General features: G+C 40.4%; 1 protein-coding gene across 8 annotated transcripts in view; it reads right to left on the bottom strand.

Annotated features, from left to right (window-relative positions):
• The window catches only part of NEK7 (NIMA related kinase 7), a 127,151-nt gene that overhangs the window by 67,818 nt on the left and 38,177 nt on the right, over nucleotides 1-21,156 (bottom strand). For 5 of the 8 annotated variants that reach the window (XM_037908000.2, XM_037908004.2, XM_007063661.4 and 2 more), the window contains exon 4: nucleotides 3,307-3,369. The exons of the other annotated variants lie outside the window; for them this stretch is intronic. In XM_037908000.2, the coding sequence (XP_037763928.1) occupies nucleotides 3,307-3,369 (63 nt within the window). The remainder of the gene's footprint in view (nucleotides 1-3,306; nucleotides 3,370-21,156) is intronic. 8 annotated transcript variants of the gene reach the window in all.

Below are 21,156 nucleotides of genomic sequence, written 5' to 3'. Positions count from 1 at the left end.
GTTGGAACCATGAAGGAACCAGGCCTTGAGCTGAAGAATCCACAAGTTGGGATGGAGAGCACGTCCTTTGTTCTGTGAGAGGAGGTAAGGAGTGAGTTGAAGAGGGATTGGCAGATACGTCACCAGCTGTGGCAGGTAAGGGTACCACATCTGTTTTAGCCAGGTGGGAGCAGTCAGTATGATATTTCCGCTCTCTTTTTATTTTTAACAGGACTTTCACCAACAGAGGAAATGGAGGAAAAGCATATAGAAGGCCCTTGTCCCATGAAAGGAGGAGAGCATCCCCTCAGGAGTTCTGTTCAAGGCCTGCTCTGGAGCCGTAGCACAGGCATTTTTTGTCCAGATAAGTGGCAAACAAGTCTATAGTCAGTGTCCCCAACTGTCTGAATATGTCCTGGAGTATTACTGAGTTCATCTCCTATTCGTGGTTGTGTGGGAACTTGCAGCTGAGACTGTCCACTGTCGTGTTTTGCACTCCTGGTAGGTAGGCCGCTGATACTGTAACATTGTGGGAAATGCACCAGTTCCATAGCTTAAGTGCTTCTGCACAAAGGGAGGGCGTTCTGGCGCCCCCCTCCCCGAGGATTTATGTAGTACATGCATGCTATGCTGCTTGTCATGACCCTTGTGTGTGTACCTCTGATCAGTGGAAGGAAGTTAGCACATTCATTCCTGAGCGCTCTTAGTTTGAGGAGATTGATATGAAGACACACCTCTGTGGGTGACCACTTGCCTTGTGTCGTGAGGTTGTTGAGATGTGCTCCCCACCCTATGAGGGATGCATGGGTGGTGAGGAGTAGTGATGGGAGAAGGGGAGAAGATGTGTGAACGGGATCCCCGTGCAAGCATTTGCTGGTTCCTTCCACCAGTTCAAGGATTGTTTGACCTTGGTGGGTAATGACAGGGGTTTGTCTAGGTTGTTTCTCTTCAGCCTGTGAACAGAGCTGAACCATGACTAGAGACATGGCATGCAAAGTCTATCAGCTTATATACATAGCATGCATGCATACCCTGCATCAGGGTAGTCCCCAGATAAAGTGAAAGTAGTAACTAAAGTTGTTGGGTTTTGGGCGGTTCATTATTTTTGTTGGTTTTTTTAAGAGAAGAAAAACCAAAGGAAACTCTAAACTAACAGATAAAAGAAAAAAGAAAAGGAGTACTTGTGGCACCTTAGAGACTAACCAGTTTATTTGAGCATGAGCTTTCGTGAGCTACAGCTCACTTCATCGGATGCATCCGATGAAGTGAGCTGTAGCTCACGAAAGCTCATGCTCAAATAAACTGGTTAGTCTCTAAGGTGCCACAAGTACTCCTTTTCTTTTTACGAATACAGACTAACACGGCTGTTACTCTGAAACCAGATAAAAGAAAGATTAGTAACTACTTAAGTTCAAACAACAGGTTAACGATCCGATGAAGGGACAGCTAATAGCACGGTCTCTACCCAGGGGCAGTTGACAAGGAACGGAGGGAGGTTCGCCTGCGCAACACTAGTTAGTCTCGAGCCAGACCACGAGGCGGGGACAGCACATGTGTGGGCTAAACAAACACTGCTACCAAAGTTCTCTGACCAGCAGTGCAGGGACACAAGTGCACCTATGGTGGAGCACCCATAGGGACCCTACTCGAAGAAGAACTATATTTTAGTTACTTGAAAGAGTAATTTAAACTCAACCCACTTTAAAAAAAAAATCAGTGCATTATTGAACATGATATAAAATGTTTATTCAGTATCATAGTACGGTGTTTCCTTCAAATGTTTGAACATAAAAGCTTGCAGTTTAAGGCCTTCTGCCTCTGAATACTTGCCTTCTTGTAAGGAAAGGGGTCAACAAACATGTGGATAAGGGGGATACAGTGGACATAGTGTACTTAGATTTCCAGAAAGCCTTTGACAAGGTCCCTCACCAAAGGCTCTTATGTAAATGAAGTTGTCATGGGATAAGAGGGAAGATCCTTTCATGGATTGAGAACTGGTTAAAAGACAGGGAACAAAGGGTAGGAATAAATGCTAAATTTTCAGAATGGAGAGAGGTGTTCCCCAAAGGTCAATCCTAGGCCAAACCTATTCAACTTATACATAAATGATCTGGAGAAAGGGGTAAACAGTGAGGTGGCAAAGTTTGCAGATGATACTAAACTGCTCAAGATAGTTAAGACCAAAGCAGACTGTGAAGAACTTCAAAAAGATCTCACAAAACTAAGTGATTGGGCAACAAAATGGCAAATGAAATTTAATGTGGATAAACGTAAAGTAATGCACATTGGAAAGAATAACCCCAATTATACATACAATATGATGGGGGCTAATTTAGCAACAACTAATCAGGAAAGAGATCTTGGAGTCATCGTGGATAGTTCTCTGAAGACGTCCACGCAGTGTGCAGCGGCAGTCAAAAAAGCAAAGAGGATGTTCGGAATCATTAAAAAGGGGATAGAGAATAAGACGGACAATATCTTATTGCCCTTATATAAATCCATGGTACGCCCACATCTTGAATACTGCGTACAGATGTGGTCCCCACATCTCAAAAAAGATGTACTGGCATTAGAAAAGGTTCAGAGAAGGGCAACTAAAATGATTAGGGGTTTGGAACGGTTTCCATATGAGGAGAGATTAAAGAGGCTAGGACTTTTCAGCTTGGAAAAGAGGAGACTAAGGGGGGATATGATAGAGGTATATAAAATCATGAGTGGTGTGGAGAAAGCGAATAAGAAAAAGTTATTTACTTGTTCCCATAATATAAGAACTAGGGGCCACCAAATGAAGTTAATGGGCAGCAGGTTTAAAACAAATAAAAGGAAGTTCTTCTTCACACAGCGCACAGTCAGACTGTGGAACTCCTTGCCTGAGGAGGTTGTGAAGGCTAAGACTATTATAGGGTTTAAAAGAGAACGGGATAAATTCATGGAGGTTAAGTCTTCTAATGGCTATTAGCCAGGATGAGTAAGGAATGGTGTCCCTAGCCTCTGTTTGTCAGAGGGTGGAGATGGATGGCAGGAGAGAGATCACTTGATCGTTACCTGTTAGGTTCACTCCCTCTGGGGCACCTGGCATTGACCACTGTCAGTAGACAGGATATTGGTCTGGATGGACTTTTGGTTTGACCCATTATGGCCATTCTTATGTTCTTAAAGTTTATTTTTTCAAGAAATCAAAAATGAAATTAAGTGGAAATCTTTAAGTATTACATTTAAAAGCCTCACGTACAAGACAGAGGACACTTCATCACCATCTACTGTCAGAGTGAAAGAAAAATCAATAAATTATAACTAAACCTATGAAATTCTTTAACAAGTCTTTACCTTAAGAAGATCTATTTCTTTGATGCAGTCAGCCCGGGCTTTGGCATCCATTAAATCAAATATCTGCACAAAAAACCACAAAACATTTTTTCTAACAACAGCAAACACTGTCATAATCATCAATTATTATTTTATAGTGTCACCAAAAGCATGCTAAGCACTTGATGGGAAAACATTGCATTGCAATAAGAACTAACTATTATCCTTAGTACAAGTTTTAGTACTAAAACAGATATACTATTCTTTCAGATACTACTTCTTACAAAACAAAAGCAACTATCATTAGTATATTTTTTCAGTATTTTTCAAGCTTTTTTAAAAAAAAATACAAACTGAGTATTCTATACTGAGTCATGTTCTTCTGGTAGCAAATATGAAATAGTATTTGAAATATTTATTAATAATATTTTCAAAAGCACATTTCTACAGTCCCGAATTAGTATTTAAGAGCATAAAACAACCCAACTGCCAAACAGCACATGACCTAAACAAATGAGAGCCCACTGAATGATAGTCCACCACAAAAAGCTTCAGTGTAATTAGCTCCTAAATACTTTATGCCCTCTCAATCAACTCTCCTTTCTATCTTAACTCTGCTCTCTTCATTTTCCCTGTAGATTGCTGACCTTTAGCATCACCTAATGGCTCCTCAACCTCCCACACTCTTCTGTTGGTATCTCTTCAGGTTCCAAATTTGGTACCTTTCTCTCTCCCATCTGTACTCTTACACTTGACAGCAGCATCACTCCCAAGGATTTCATTACCACTTCTATTTATTTATTGACATCTGCACATCTATCCCCAACCTCTTCACTTGAAGGCCACTCTGACACTCCAGCTTCCTCTTATTGTCCTGCCATTTCAAGCTTATTGTCTCAGGTACTGAACTAAGCCTCCCTTCTTGATCCTAACTGACAACTACCCGACTTTTAGAGCCCTGCAAATCCACGGGTATCTGCTTTATATCTGTGGACCATTTCTGCGGATAGCAGCGTAGATGCGGATACAAATTTTGTATCCACGCAGGGCTCTGACCATAAGGGGCGGGCAGGCAGCTGTGAGGAACCGCGGCATGGATTCTCCATCTGCCCTGGGCAGGAGGCCTGGGGGGCAGGGTCACTGGGCGGGGGGCTGCTTGGGCTCCCCACCCAGGGCAGGTGGAGAGTCCTCCTGGCTCTTACTGTGGCTCGGCTGTGGCTCCGAGCCGCCCCCCACTGGAGCCAGATTGGGGAGAGACATGCTGGCAGCTGTGGGGAGCCTGGGTCCCTCCACCTGCCCTGGGGACAGGGACACTGGGTGGGGGCTGCTCGGGCCCCCTGCCCCAAGCAGGTGGAGGATCCGCTGCGAATCCCCGTGACCTGGCTCCGGCCAGGGAGGGGATCGGCTCGGAGCCACAGTCCTGCCACGGTAAGAGCAGGGGGGGAACTGTGGGGAGCCAAGGCGGACCCTCCACCAGCCCTGGGCGGGGGGCCCGAGCAGCCCCTGGGCAACTCCACAGGTCTCCCCACAGCCAGGCCAGCATCGAGCCCAGCCAGGGAGCAGTGAGGAGCCATGCCGGACCCTCCTCCTGCCTGCAGTGAGGCGAGGACTGAGAGCATCCCCAGCCATGTCCCTGCCCCCAAGGCTCCCCACCAGGCCGAGAGCATGTAGAGGGTCCACGACTCCACGCACGCTCCCCACAGCTACCCGTGACTCTCCCCGACTGGGCTCTGGGCTTGTAACCTCAGTCCACCCAACGTAGAACCCTGAAAATCCGCGGATATCCACAGATAATTTTTGAGGATAGCAGATCGGATGCAGACACACATTTGTGTATCCGCACAAGGCTCTACATATTTTTCTTGTCTCACGATCATAATTTCACTATCATGACTCTTCTTTCACCCTCACCCACCAGCCACACTCCCACATTTTCCTCATTAATATAAACAAAATCTGCCCTTTCCTCACTAACCTCACTGCTAAGACACTTGTTTCTGGTCTCTAATCTCTCACCTTGACCTTTATAGCCTCTTACCCTGACAGCCCTGCTTTTCACCTCTTTTCCACTCTCCCATCTGCTCAAAATACCACTGTAAAGTCTTGTCCTGGCCTCCTCCCATGCCAGCCACATCATTCCTTTTACTGGCTTGCTGACTCTTATGATTTAGGTTCTTTGTCCTCATCTTACAACGTCTATCCTTTTGCTCTCATTTCCTCCAAATATCACTCTCTGTGTTTGACCCTACTGCTTCCTTTGATTTTCTCTTACCCTGCTTTGCATGGTGTAGATGTTCAACTGGAACAGTCTTCTTCGTTTGTTTGCCAAACACGCACTCTCCCTCCTGAGATATCCAGCCTCAAACTAACTAAATCCCAACACTATATTTCTTCCAGGAATCCTTCCTACCTCCTAGTCACCACTAACTCCACACACCAGCCCTTTTCTGAAAAATTGTCCTGTTAAGATTGTAAGCTATTCAGGACAAGGAACATGATTCACAATAGCCTTGTGTATGCATTATGTTTGTTTATGTAAGAACAAAAGAATGGCCATACTGGCTCAGACCAAAGGTCCGTCCAGCCCAGTATCCTGTCTACCGACGGTGGCCAATGCCAGGTGCCCCAGAGGGAGTGAACCTAACAGGTAATGATCAAGAGATCTCTCTCCTGCCATCCATCTCCACCCTCTGACAAACAGAGGCTAGGGACACCATTCTTTACTCATCCTGGCTAACAGCCATTAGAGGACTTAACCTCCATGAATTTATCCAGTTCTCTTTTAAACCCTGTAATAGTCCTAGCCTTCACAACCTCCTCAGGCAAGGAGTTCCACAGTCTGACTGTGCGTTGTGTGAAGAAGAACTTCCTTTTATTCGTTTTAAACCTGCTGCCCATCAACTTCATTTGGTGGCCCCTAGTTCTTATATTATGGGAACAAGTAAGTAACTTTTCCTTATTCACTTTCTCCACACCACTCATGATTTTTATATACCTCTATCATATCCCCCCTTAGTCTCCTCTTTTCCAAGCTGAAAAGTCCTAGCCTCTTTAATCTCTCCTCATATGGAAACCGTTCCAAACCCCTAATCATTTTAGTTGCCCTTCTCTGAACCTTTTCTAATGCCAGTATATCTTTTTTGAGATGTGAGGACCACATCTGTATGCAGTATTCAAGATGTGGGCGTACCATGGATTTATATAAGGGCAATAAGATATTGTCCGTCTTATTCTCTATCCCCTTTTTAATGATTCCGAACATCCTATTTGCTGTTTTGACTGCCGCTGCACGCTGCGTGGACGTCTTCGGAGAACTATCCACGATGACTCCAAGATCTCTTTCCTGATTAGTTGTTGCTAAATTAGCCCCCATCATATTGTGTGTATAATTGGGGTTATTCTTTCCAATGTGCATTACTTTACGTTTATCCACATTAAATTTCATTTGCCATTTTGTTGCCCAATCACTTAGCTTTGTGAGATCTTTTTGAAGTTCTTCACAGTCTGCTTTGGTCTTAACTATCTTGAGCAGTTTAGTATCATCTGCAAACTTTGCCACCTCACTGTTTACCCCTTTCTCCAGATCATTTATGTATAAGTTGAATAGGATTAGCCTAGGACTGACCCTTGGGGAACACCCCTCTCCATTCCGAAAATTTAGCATTTATTCCTACCCTTTGTTCCCTGTCTTTTAACCAGTTCTCAATCCATGAAAGGATCTTCCCTCTTATCCCATGACAACTTAATTTACGTAAGAGCCTTTGGTGAGGGATCTTGTCAAAGGCTTTCTGGAAATCTAAGTACACTCTGTCCACTGGATCCCCCTTGTCCACATGTTTGACCACCCCCTCAAAGAACTCTAACAGATTAGTAAGACATGATCTCCCTTTACAGAAACCACGTTGACTTTTGCGCCACAATTTATGTTCTTCTATGTGCCTGACAATTTTATTCTTTACTATTGTTTCACTATGTAGCACTATAAATTATCTTTTATCAGACTTTTTTCTGTTTATACTGAATGCTTATCTCTCACAGATGCTCCTCAGGAAAAAGCTGAGTTATGTTCCCTTACATTGATCAAAAGCAGGCTCTATTGAAGAAAAGTGATCAATGAGTCAAGAGCCAACAGCTTTTTCCGGAGAACACCCTGCCACCAGCCCCCAGATATAAGAAAATGTAAGGACTGTCAGCACCTCGAGTGATTGCAACTGCTGAGTAAAAGTACTAGGAGAGAGGCAGTCTGCCCCAAGCCAAAAAAATCAAGTAAATAATCTTGTCAATAATAAAAGCCAGTGCATTCTCTTTGGAGCACTGATGTAATCCTACAGCCAACATCATATGAGCTTCTAAGCCACAGTGTGTTCCGTCATTTGAGATGCCACTATCTAATGCCAATCTTTAAACTAAACAGAAGGAATCCTGAGAATCCTTAAGATTTTTTCATTTATGGAGCTCTGATCCTCATAAGATAGGGTACAGCGTGTACTGACTAGCCTCCACTTGAGCATTTGGAGTCTTCTGATCTCAAGGCTGCCAAAAAATAAAAAAATTAAAAAAAATTTCAATTAGGGTGGATCTGGGGTTCGCCTTATGAAAAAAGATATTACCTGGTTCATTATTAAAAAGTCAAACCATAAAGAAAAAAACTACTTAACAGGAAATAAGAAAAAATCCCTGAACTCTTTGTATCTTAATACTACAATAATAAGAAATAGACTGAGCTAGAAGTAATGAATCAGGAAGGAGACAGTCAAAAAATAGAAACACGGCAAGATAAGTCATATGAATGGAATGTTAACACTAAGAAATAAAGTCATATCAGATGTAACAGAGAAAGGGGGGGGTTAGTATCATACATGAAATTATTGATATAAAGTCAAACCAATACTAATGGAAAAAACAGAAGTGAAAGTTTACGAGTTAAGGTTAGGGACATGACTAGAAAAGGAGAAGTCGTATTCAGCATCTGCTATAGATCTCCAAACCAAAATGAAGAAACCATTGTTACTTAATCACCTTGTGTGATAGGGTGTTCTGGGGCTGGGCAGCCTAGTGACTAGATCACTTATCTTTTTAGTCTGTATGACTGGGGTGGGAGGAGAAGAGGTGGTAGGGGGACCCTCTCTACTGGGTCCCAGCCTGGGACCCTGTGCAGATCAACACCTAAACAGGGGAGATGGATCTCCTTCTCAGCAGGGAGTCAAGATCTACTTCCCTGGGCTACTCCCAACAAGTCTCTTCAGTTTGGGTCATGGCCCTGCTAGTCCAGTTGCCCTGAGTGCTGGGGCTTATCTACAGCCCCCTCTTGGCAGGGGAGCCCTTACTTGCCTAAAGGGCTACGCTGGCTGACAGGTCGGTGATCCATCCCTTTGGGCAGACAGAGAGCTCCTGCCTCCCCACCAGTCAGCCCCTTACTGAGCCAGGCTCCCTTCTTTTCTCTCCACTCCAGTACTGGCATTGGCTGCAGGTAGAGCGGGGCAGGGCTAGCTGAATCCAAACATTTTCTTTAACCCCCGCTGTGCTGGACGGCCATATTTCTACTCCCTCACACCTTGACACTGGTCTAAAGTCTTAAGCCTCAGTGATAAGTCCTGGGGGACTTCAATTATTCAGATATCACAATCTTCTGGGAAACATAAAATGTTAAATTCAGAAAGGGAATTACTGAAATTTGTTAAAGTGTAGTTTATAAAAATGAGAGAGCTTTGGAGCAGGCAGGATACTACTGGGGAAAGAGTGACAAACCTGGAGATGGGTAAATGGGAAAAACTTTGATAAAGGGAACAAAAAATGATCAGAGAAAAATTTAGTGGTAGTGGAGAAAAATAAGCAGGTAAAATTGTGGCAGCGAAGGAGACCAGAGGTCATAAATCTTCATAATGCACCCAGAATTAATGGCAAATCACTTTAGTTTCCCAGTTACAGCCCATTTGTTGTGCTATGGCTCAGTCAGCAATTCTCAAATATCCTTTGTTACACAAACTACTTTTATTCCATAAGGGCTACCCCCCCCACACACACACACCCCTAGATTGTATAAAAGCCAACCAGGATTTACTCAACTTGATATTTACTTTTTTCCCCGCTCTGGCTACCTAGATTTCGTTGTTTTTATGTGCTATGCATTGCTGACTGACGAATTTTAAAATGTTCAGCTAAGTTTCCACGTCATGATTAAAATACAATTCAAAAACGCCTTCAAAACTCTTCCATGCAAAACCTATAAATCCATTAACAGTCGTTTATATACACCACCGAACTCATTTTGAAAATTTCAATCAAATCTGCACCCAAATCTACAGATGTAAAAACTGGAATTTAAAAACTGGAATTATCTTCTCATTGGACACCCACTAATGAAACAGGAATTCTTGAGAAATCATCCATAGAACCCTCTGTGCTTTAAATGACTGACAGCAGTTTGATTAAGAAGCAGGATAATTTACCAAATTCATCAAAATGTTTCTTTTACTATCATGTCACTTGGCTCCCCTGGTTGATGGGGCTGATTGCAGTATGTCACTAATACAATCTGTACAGACTCCCCACCACTTCCCCAACATACACACACAGCTGATGTGGGTTCAGCATTAACTATCACCAGATGGAGCTATATACAACCACTTTCTTGATACCAAACGAGAACAACTCTCTTAATGGAGAACAGCAATTTATTTTCACAAAATGATGATAGAGTTATTTAAGTTATATAAAGGATTTGTACAGCTTGTATTTTTATTCTGTGATATGGGAAAAGACTACAAAATTTGATCTCAGCCAAAAAATGTACAGCAAACTGATCCATGTTGTATATGAGCTACACCAACCAGCCAGGCAAATTACATTTTGCTGTTGCTTTTTGTGCCGCAAACATGTTAAATATTTGAAGACTATTGATTAAAATCCATAGCCAATTGACTCACTACACGTGACTCTTTATGAAGAGCATTCAAGAGACCAAATAACCAATTAGCCAATTTATTGCTAAAAGTCAGTAATAGTACAGTATAGAAAAGAGTTACTTCGTCACTGAGCCTTCTAGGAAACTGTTTCTCACAGTATGTCAGGTCACTTTACACAGAAGATGCACTCCCAAAATATACCCCCAAAACTAGCTATATTTATAGCAGACTTGCTTACAAATTAAAGCACTCTATACATCACCCAAGCCTGGAATCCACCAATCAGCTTTTTACCTTGTTTTTCTGGTACCACTGCCTACCCCTTATCTCTTGCTTTTGAATACAGCATTCCAAACCAGCTGGGCCATGAAGGCACTTCCTACCTTGTACCATAGCAGAACACTCATTTATCTTTATTTTGACAGGGTTTATATTCACTGAGGCCAAACACTACATTTAGCTTTGCATGGTATTGTGGGATATATACCCTCTTCACATAAGTGGGCAGGAGTGAACCTAATACAATTTACCATAATTTTGTGCTAATAGTCAGAAAAAAATATAATGTTAAAGAGATGTGCAATACAGAATATGGCATGCTATATGTATAACATATACATTCGCTTATAAGACACTGGTAACGTTTTACAAAAATATTCAAAAGACAAAACTGATCACTGTACACTAAGGAGGAAATTGCAGCATTGGTAACTGTATTTGGCATAGTCCTTGTTCTTCTCCCATACAAAGCAAGATTCAGAAAGTCTTCTCCGACTTCCAAAAGCCAGAGGAAAAAAGACTGTCAGTCACAAATGGTACACGTAGCCAGGTTCCATCTCCTTTCTCTCAATCATTTGACAGGCTAAAAACATAACAGAACTAAAGAAGCTATCAAAAGATGCAGAAAAACCAAGGACGTATATAGGAAGAGAGGAACATGAAACAGAAGACAAAACAGCAGCATACACAGTCGGTTAATTGAAGCAGAGCAATTTATTGCAGATTACAAAAATTCTTTGATTCACACAATAAAAAGAAAACTTCCTTAAAAAAAGGTTTTATACTTTCAGACAAGTACAAACTGTTGCTTATGGTATGACAGGCAGCGGTTTAGGGCGGAGTAGGGTTTCTACCCAGAATACTGGGGAGTTTGAGAGGGTCCCTACCTGATCATCTTTTGGGGCCCCAGAAGCAAATGCCCAGGAGAGTGAAGGTTCCTTATTTCAGCCGTCACAACATTCAATTCATGTAGCACCCTCCCAAATGTTCATTCTCCTCCACAATATACAATTAATACAGACCACGCAGTTTAGAATCATATAGGATCATGCTTAGATTCAATAACCTCAAGAATTGTTCCAACACCTTCTCCCTGTTGACAATAAAGGGTCAGTCACTACAACTGTATTCTATCAATACAAGATAGAATTCTTCAAAGCATCTGGGCAGACATTTCAAAACGTCCCGACGAGACCATAGCTCAGGCCAGGTCTACACTAGAAACATCTGCCAGTACAGTAATATTGGTTAGGGGTGTAATTTCTTCTATTTATTATGACATTTCTGTATGGCAAAAGCCCTAGTGCAGATGCAGTTGTTATGACAATGGAGCTGCTCTATAACTATTTATTAATAGTCTATATTGAACTGGTTACTGAGATCGTTACTGTAATACCATATTGGTATAGCTTAATAGAGGGGCTTTAAGGATGGTTAAGATACAATATGATTAAAGAAAGAAAAGGATTGGGAAACAAAAGTTCAAAGGCACTATAAGCAGTTTTAAAAGATTCCCTGGGGAGGGGATGGGAGAGGAGGGGAGAGAAAAAGAAGAGCTGTACATGAGTAGTTGTTCAGGGAGAGCAGACAGATACCCAGCACCTGCTGTGGTATCTGAAGATGTTAAGGCCTACCTAGCTCACCATCAGGGGATCACATGCCTTTAGGTAAGACAGGCATGCATGTAGATTTATGCAAATCTTTCTCTAAATGCTTTGCTTCTACTGTTAAAATAAACAATACTTGGGTTTTTAAGAAGGCTGTCAGGTCACAAATTCCTGAAGGGTCACTGCATCAGACCTGCTGGATGAAAATGATTGATACTCAGGGCATTGTAGCAGACATAGCTACCGCTGCTCCTTGGGGGTGGTTTTATTATGTCGACAGGAGAGCTCTCTCCCATCAGCATAGATCGGCTACACGAGAGATCTTACAACAGCACAGCTGCCTCAGTACAGCTGTACCACTGTAAGGTCTCTAGTGTAGACATAGCCTGAGGTTATATTATTTTTCAAATTAGACAGATCTCAGGACTATACCTAATCAGTTTCCTTTCTTAAGAAGGTGCAAGTAACAGCTCAGCAATCTGGGATTTTTGGTATAGCAAAACAAACATTCGAAAATATGAGGTTTGCAAGCCATCTCGAGATTTGAAGTCACTCTAGGGATTTTGTCCGATCAGATTCAAAACTGGTTGGTTAGATTCTGTTTTAGAATCAGTAAATGAGATTTCTCATCTGACACTGAACAGTCACCTCATACTGTAATAAGCCTCTTCAGAAAGTCCAGAGCCTGCTCAAGAAAAGTTTGTATTCTTTTTGTCAGATCTGAAGGAGACTATTAGTATTACAAACCTGAACAAAAAAGAAATTATTTCACCAATGGAAGAAGATACAGCACTATAGGACAGCCTACACAGAAAAAAGCAAACTACACAAAGGGAGATTTTAAACCCTTAAGAACATCCTTTCGGGTGGCTGTCCAAACTGCATATACCACTTTGTAATTATTAATGATTGCCTTACTATAAAATGCCCATTAATACACCACTATGAATAAGGTTGTGTCACTATTTTGATTATAATTATAAATATTACAGCTTAGTAGCTTTATGACAAATCAATCAACTCCATCTTCAGCTAATATTAATCAGCAAACAAGTCTGAAAGGTTAGATCACACTGCACATATATGAAATACTTTAATCATGTTGTTCCCAGTTGCTGATTTCGTGGTCTATGATATTCACAAGATTTACACAGAGTCATTATGTCTGCTGTGGAAAACACAAGTGGAATTGATATTAAACAGTTTTAAGCTTGCATGACAGGTTGCCTAATATCTATTATTTTCACAAAGAGGATCATAACTAAAAGTCTCCTTAAAATGAACTCTCACTCTACAATTAGTCAATACGAAGAGAGTCAAGAAGGCCTTTAAAAAAAAGTTTTAACAGAAGCACTTGCCACGACACTAAGTAAACGCATATAAATGCATTAAATTAGCTTTCTGTTCCTCATAACCTTTATGGGGTAGATAGATCATAACTACAATTATTTCAAAATTCTGAAAAGCTTAAACAGAAAGACGTTTCAAGTGATATCAATAAGGACTAATTGATGAGACTGGAGATCATTAGAATGGGTTATAAGTTACTGTAAAGTAAAGATCAAGAATTGCCCACTGTATAGTTGCATAATTTGAATATACACTAAAGAAAACACAAAACCACCATTCTGCTTAAATCCCTTGTACGTAGGCTTGTGTTCACAGAGTCTTTAGAAACTCTCATACAAATACATCAGAAGACTTTTACATACATTTAACAACCAGATGGTATACACAAAACCATTGTTTCCAAAGCCAGAACTTATTTAATCAGTTGCCAACTAATTACCATTCTAAATTCAACTTTTGAGGTAAAAGGAACGAGTGTGTTAGGTTTGAACGATAGTACTTTCAGGACACACCAAGCAGGAGTTACTCGGTGCTTCTTTCTCAACAGTCCATTATTTTTCCCAGATCTCTTCTGATGTTAGAAAGATAAAAGGTGACGTTTAAATAAGTATGCGACCCATAAACAAATACATTTTTATTTTTTAATAAAAAGGTTTAAAATAAAAATGGCTTGATAAGGATATTTCATTATACAATGGACCACCAATATAACTATGGCAAGATAAACCTATGATAACCACATACAGTAAAAAAATAATGAGTTAAATGAAAAGTTATTATAAAAGATATGACAAACAACGGTGAAAACGGGCAACACAGTGTTTTTGTAACCAGACCACTGCAATGCTGTGGTAACAATGTTCTATAAAATGTGAAACTACAAGATTAATTAGCTCTAATTCAAGCCTCAAGTGGCAATCCACTGACAATGCACAGTGAATAATTAATATGAGTACTAGATAAAAGGATTTCTTTTTTGATCCTCTAACACAGGGTCTCAAGTGTTGGAATGAAAGGGGGAAAGCACAGAACAATGAAAGGCACAACTGTGATGCATTCTCTAGAAGGAATTTTGAGGAAGTATGCAACCCAATATACTGTACTGACTCCTGAGCAGCCTTGAGTTGACTATAAATACCATACTGTATGAGCAACTCATAGATCCTTAAATAAGAAGTTACTGTTGCTAGGCAGTTATGAATCCTTCATGTTACATTCTTAAGATAAAAACAGCCAAGAAAAAAAAGATGGGCTTTATTTAGTAAGAACCAGTTTGACATTTCGTACTGTCACAATAACATAATGCAAAAGAAATGTATTTCTTATTAGGAAATATCTTCCCGAGTTTTTTTTAGTCGAAGTTGATAGCCAATTGATTCAAGGTAGTAACACATTTGTAAAGACTATTCTAGAAATTCCTCAAACATTTGTTTCAAGCTACAAAGTTTGTAGTTTATCCCAAGCTGATCTGTAGGGTTATGTCTTCATGCCCCCGCCCCCAAAAAGGGGTGTGTTTTTATCAAATGCGCCAATGCATGTTTAGTTATCTTGCTGTAAAACCCCAGAGGAAACTAGGTTGGGTAAGTTTTACCATGATGTAAGTAGGAAAAGTCAACTATGGGCGTGGAATACATAGTGTTGACCTCTAACTACACTGGGATAAAATCTATCTATTACCTGTCTCCACTAAAACTTTATAGCAATATTACTAATGTGTATTAGTTATCTCTCTGAAAAAATACACCTTTTGGGGCAGTGATGACATAGCTGTTTTTGTACTCCAAGCTAACGTTTGTGTCCTGAAACAAGCATTTGAGGACTGTCCAAACTAGACTTTACAAATGTACTATCTCAATGGCAATCAATTAACCTAAAGTACATCTTTAGTGTAGACATTCCCCTAGCATGGCTGAACAATATCCTCCCCCAATTAAAAGAAGGCAACATTTAAAAACAGAATCTTGGCCATGTAATCATGCAGGACACAGATTCACAAACATTACAGTACAGCCACAATTTTATGAACATCAATGTTACAAATGACCAGTTACATGTACAATTTTTCCTGAGTGGAAGGTGTGGGGAGAGGGGGGGAGAATATCAAATAAAAGCAATGTCAATGAAAAATTAGTTGATATCCCTCCACATTCTGGTATCTTCAACACATTGGACATCGCTTTGCAGTGGTTTGAAAGACAAGAAGCAAGCAATGCAGCATACCATACTGCAACTTATGCACCACAGCTACTGCAATTTCGAGATGTTCAGTTTTATGAACTGGTTGATTTTATGAACTCAAATCCTCAACCAGTTCATAAAACAGGGGATCTACTGTATAATACTGGTTCACTAACTACTGGAGGTGTAGAGTGTTGATGAGGTACACAAACTTTAACCTAAAAGAAGGATTCAAGCTCACCATATTGCATTTATGTTTGTGAAATTACAGCCAAGAAAAAGAAAGAAAATAACTCCTCCTTGCAGGCATCTACAATAAAACAAAGCAAAAATGCTGATTCTTCTTAGTTCCTGTTGCCTATAGGTAACATGAATTCAGAAACAGTGATTTCTGTCGCTACCTGCTGGTGCTTCTTTCAATGACATCTTATTCACCCTTGGATACTTCCAAAGTTGAGTTCTACAACACACTGTTTTGAGCACATATAATATGATGTTTATCAATATTTGAACTTCTTCAACCAATTAACATTTTAAATAGGAGAAAGGTGCTTTTCGAAAAAAATTAAAATGATCAAAACTGGCATTTGCAGAATGAAGTGGGAGTCAACATCTCAATACTGTAAAAATATGATAGGTAAGCAGTGTGATATGGGTATACTAACTCCACACTGGGTAACATGGAGTTAACAAGTTAATGTGGACTCATGTGGCTCCATCCCCATGCACCTGTGACAGATGTCAACATTGGAAGGAAGAGCTTCAGAGGGAGAAACCTGAATCAGTTGATGGCAGACCAGAGAGGAGAGCAGAACTCAGTGTTCAGCTCCTGGAGAGTGGGCTGACTGAAGGCAGGAACTCCCCAGATGACAGCTGCCTGACAGCCCCTCTCTGAGGGAGAAGAGGGCCAGATGCCGACTCAGTTGGAGAGGGGATCACTCCTCTTTATTACTTATGAACTCAGTTTAGGGCTACAAACTGACAAGCACCCTCTGAAAGAAGATTTGGGATGATTCATTTGTATTAACTGCCCTTGTTTCTGTTCACTGAGTACCCCAGAAGAGGAGAGACTTTAAAGCGTCCTGCAGGACCAAGGTTGCAGGAAGGACCAAGTTGCAGGAAGAGGCAGACCACCACAGTGCCAGAGTGACCATTGACGGGTGGCACTAGACAGGGAGAGAGCTGCTACATCAGACAGGGATGTGCTCTAGTGGTGAATCAACACCTTCACAGGCAGTGATAGGCCATGAAGGAACATAAAAATGAAGACAAATAATTTGTGTTTGATATGGGGGAGATGGGTGAGCCAGTGGAAGCATGATACTGTGGAAGCAACAAGCCAGGAATATAAGTTTGGAGCACAACAGTATTTGTCAAATTCTGGGAGGACGGTGTTGCAGTATCTGACATGACAAGAGGAGGAGGACCTGAAAAAGAGAAATTTAGCTGTGTCAATAGAGAGGAAAGGCTGGATCTTAGAGATTGTATGCGGGATGAAAGATGCTTGATTCAGATACTGTGTGGATACAGGGATGTAGAGAGAGGTCCAAATCAAAGATGATACTCTGGTTATGGGCCTGAGTGACAAGGACGAGAGTGGTCCACAATGACTGAGGAAGGGGGAAGCATTTGGGGGGAAGATAAGAGGTTTATTTGGGCCACACTGAGTTTAAGTTGATGGCCGGACATCCCCATGGTCTTTGTTATAGTAACACATAATAGTAGTTTTGGATGTTATCTATCCAAGTCAAAAGGGCTCTTACAAAGCAAGGCGTATACTGCAGTGGCCCATAGAGTTCCAGTTCACATTTCATAATCCTGCTGGAATTTAGACTCCTTTTCTATGTCAACAGAGCCTCAATATTGCACATTCCACTTGGACGAGTGCCTTGCCTAGATCCAGCTTTCATATGAAAGTTATTTCCCCTTTTCACAAATCACAAGAGATAGTCCTTCCTGACATACATTAAGTCAATAACACCCAAACGAAAAAATGGCATATTCTGGATACCCACAAGGTAATCAAAACAAGGTATCAGAATAAAGCCACTCAGGAGATCTACAGCTCTTTACCCATTATTGTTACTAACAATCAGACAAACCATCAAAAGTTTATCAAATAGGTCTACAAAAAAGGCTTTAGTGCTACAATATCAGTAACTGTACATGGACTAAAAAGTGTTTTCTTCATGGGATTAAAAGGCTTCTTTTGGCCAATGAGTAGGGTGACCAGACAACAAGTGTGAAAAATCGGGACAGGGTGTGGGGGGTAATAGGAGAAGACCCAAAAGAGAACGAACCAAAAATCGGGACTGTCCCTATAAAATCAGGACTTGTGGTCACCCTAGCAATGAGGAAGCCTGCAAGATTGGTTTCATGCTCCATCTACACAAATATTCTTCAAGACCTGCAATAAGATGTGCAAACCATGTAAGACACCACCTTTGGCAGAAGAGTGCCACTTATGATGGCGCCTCTGTATACCACAAAAATCCTATTGTGGGAATGGCAATAAGCCTGGTTATGATGGAGACAAAAATTTATTATCAAATGATTTTTATCCAAGCACCAAGGCTTATCCTTCCACATCTGCCTCAACTGACCTGCATTTCAAGTTATAGTTGACCTTTCGATTTCTTATGCACTGTAAATGGAACTTTCAGGAAGAGTTAATGTAATGTTTTAAGACTGTTGATCAAAGTTCCTAGAATATGTTTCAGCTTTTGAAGCAGTGTATCTGGCAGTTTTCCCAAAAGAGGGAACCAAATCTTTTGATAACTGCCATCTCTAATCCTGACTTCTGGTGCTGTAGAGCAGAGAAAATCCCATAGCTGGAATAACAAGCATGGATATGATGGAGAAACGAACAAGGCATGCGTTAGCACAACTACAAAACTTATTAACACCCAGAAATGCTAGAAGAGGCCCATGAAATCTAAACAGAGATGAACTTGCAATATAAAAAAATAATTAGGGAACAGAAAATCAAAGATTTAATCTCAACGTGCCTACAAATATGCAAGCCTTGCACTATCCAACAGATGTACACAAACTGTCACCAAGCTAACAAAATAACAAGTACGGTATGCTGAAGAATAAAATAAATGATATAATTAGTTCAGAACCAACACACACAATAAGAATTTAATGAATTCAGGTATCTTCACTTGAAAAAACATACAACACACCTTACCAAATATAGAATAAAGGCTCTTCAATTGGACTGTTTGGAGATTATACAGTTTAGAAGAAAAGCAAGGGTTTTCCAATTAAAAAGTCACAGTTGTGGTTAAAAATAATGAAAGTCAACAGATCCAATGAAAGGCCTCATGATATCTCAATTAACCTTCAACTTTACATCATAAAAAGTATTTTATGATGCTCCCTCATACTCACACCCAGTCACTGTTTCTTATATAATATCCTCTAAACTTGCTACCTCAATTGTTTGCTATGTTAAGTTTTAGAGTGAACTTTGTTGACACCTTTTTTCTGTTCTATTTCAGTGGTCCAATCAGCTCATTGTAAATGTAGCCTCTACTACAGGTCCTCTCTGCATAGCCATACATATTATGGAGGCACTAGTTGTGGGTCTTCAAACATACACAAACACCATACAATTCAGTCAATTTCAAAGTGCATTTTAGGCTATGTCTACCCTATGCAGCTTACAGTGACACAGCTGTACCACTAAAGCCTTGCCACTGTAAGGCATGCAGTGTAGCCGCTCTTTGTCAGCAGGAGAGAGCGCTCTCTCCTGCTGACAAAATAAAACCACCCCCGAGGGGCAGTAGCTTTGTTGGCGGGAAAGCGACTCCTGGCAACAAAGCGCTGTCCACACCAGCACTTTTTGTTGTTAAAACTTTTGTCCATCGGGGTGTTTTTTTTTTCCCACAAAAGTTTTAAATGACAAAAGTGCAGTGTAGACATAGCCTTAGACATACGTTTAGTCATTTTCTCCCCTCAATAGTTATAATTACTGAACTTGGTAATGAGAATTCATATGTACAAGAAAAAGGTTAGAAATACATTATTATCCTTTGGGCTAAAGATAATACATTGCTATGGTTTTGAGCTCTACTTTGTTTTGTATTCATTTAAAACCAGGTCATTCTCAGCCCTTTTATCTGAAAGTTTTCAAGGTAATTCACAAGCAAAGGCTCCATTCCATCTCTTACATACAATCACTGTCACATGTTTCCCCACTCCACTGTTCTTAATGAACCATTAACAAACTATTATGTATACAAATTTGGAAACAGATCTCAAACAAATATCAACATAGCTGAAGTGTGCCACCTTCAAAATGTAACGATCACTTCAGTTCTAATAATTCAATTACAGATGCCTCTACTTTAATGTATTTACTTTTGGGGTATATTCTCTGCCCTAGGCATGCTACAAGTAACTTTCAAACTACAGTAAAAGCTGTGTTATCCAACACTTTATCAACCAGAAAGCTCCATTAACCGGCATTTCTGATATCTCCCAATACGAATCTTCAATCTAGTCACGGGGACTCGTATACTGCCCAGGAGGTTATGCAATTGCACATTCTGCACTCTACTTTTATGCAAAAAAGGCAGAAGACAAGTAAGCAAGCTGATAGCGGGGATTTATTCAAAAAAGCAGCTTCCAGGGTGTGTCATAGGGTCATTACAGATTCAGCCCGATCTCCTACACCTTCTACATCTACAATAAGAAAAGGAGTACTTGTGGCACCATGCATCCGATGAAGTGAGCTGTAGCTCACGAAAGCTTAAGCTTCAATAAATTGGTTAGTCTCTAAGGTGCCACAAGTACTCCTTTTCTTTTTGCGAATACAAAACTAAGACTAACACGGCTGCTACTCCGAAACCTACATCTACAATGATAACTGAGGTTGATAATGATGACCCTGAGGTACTGCAAGATCCTGAAGTGCCTTCTGAATCAAAGGTTAAATTATGTTCAATATAGTTTTAGTGCTAAGTATATTTTTAGTAATCTGGGTGCATGCCGTGCATTGTCCATAGTGATATATAGTGTCATAAGATAACTCACTGTATAGAAAACTTTACCTGTATACACCTAAGTGCTTCAAGAAACCAACCACTCTGCGGTGCAGTACTACTACTGGATTGGTGAGTCCCTGTATACTATTTTATACTTGATTCATTTTATTGTATTCTAATTCTTTGAAAATTGGTACTCCATTGGTAATTATAACTCTTAGTAAACCAGAATTTTTGACTAACCGGCACACCCCAATCCCTCAACATGCCAGATCAGAAAGCTTTTATTGTATTTAAAAGCGAAACAAAAGGGTAACATTTCTATTTTAGTGAATTTTATAAATAACGCATGATTAAATCATTTTTTTCTTTTTAAGTACAGATTCCAAGCTTTGTTTTGAAGTCTGAATTCTGATACCACTCCATAGTTTATTTGTATTAATAATAATAATTTTCCAAAAAATTCACTGGTACCCATTTTTAAAGAGGCTTCAGAAGCCTGGTTTGTATGACATTATACAACAGAAGTCATTTAGTGAATTTAAAAAAAAAGCTTTG

This window comes from Chelonia mydas, chromosome 8 (assembly GCF_015237465.2).
Source record: "Chelonia mydas isolate rCheMyd1 chromosome 8, rCheMyd1.pri.v2, whole genome shotgun sequence".
Classification (NCBI taxonomy): domain Eukaryota; kingdom Metazoa; phylum Chordata; order Testudines; family Cheloniidae; genus Chelonia; species Chelonia mydas.
This window is presented reverse-complemented; position numbering and strand designations above follow the sequence as displayed.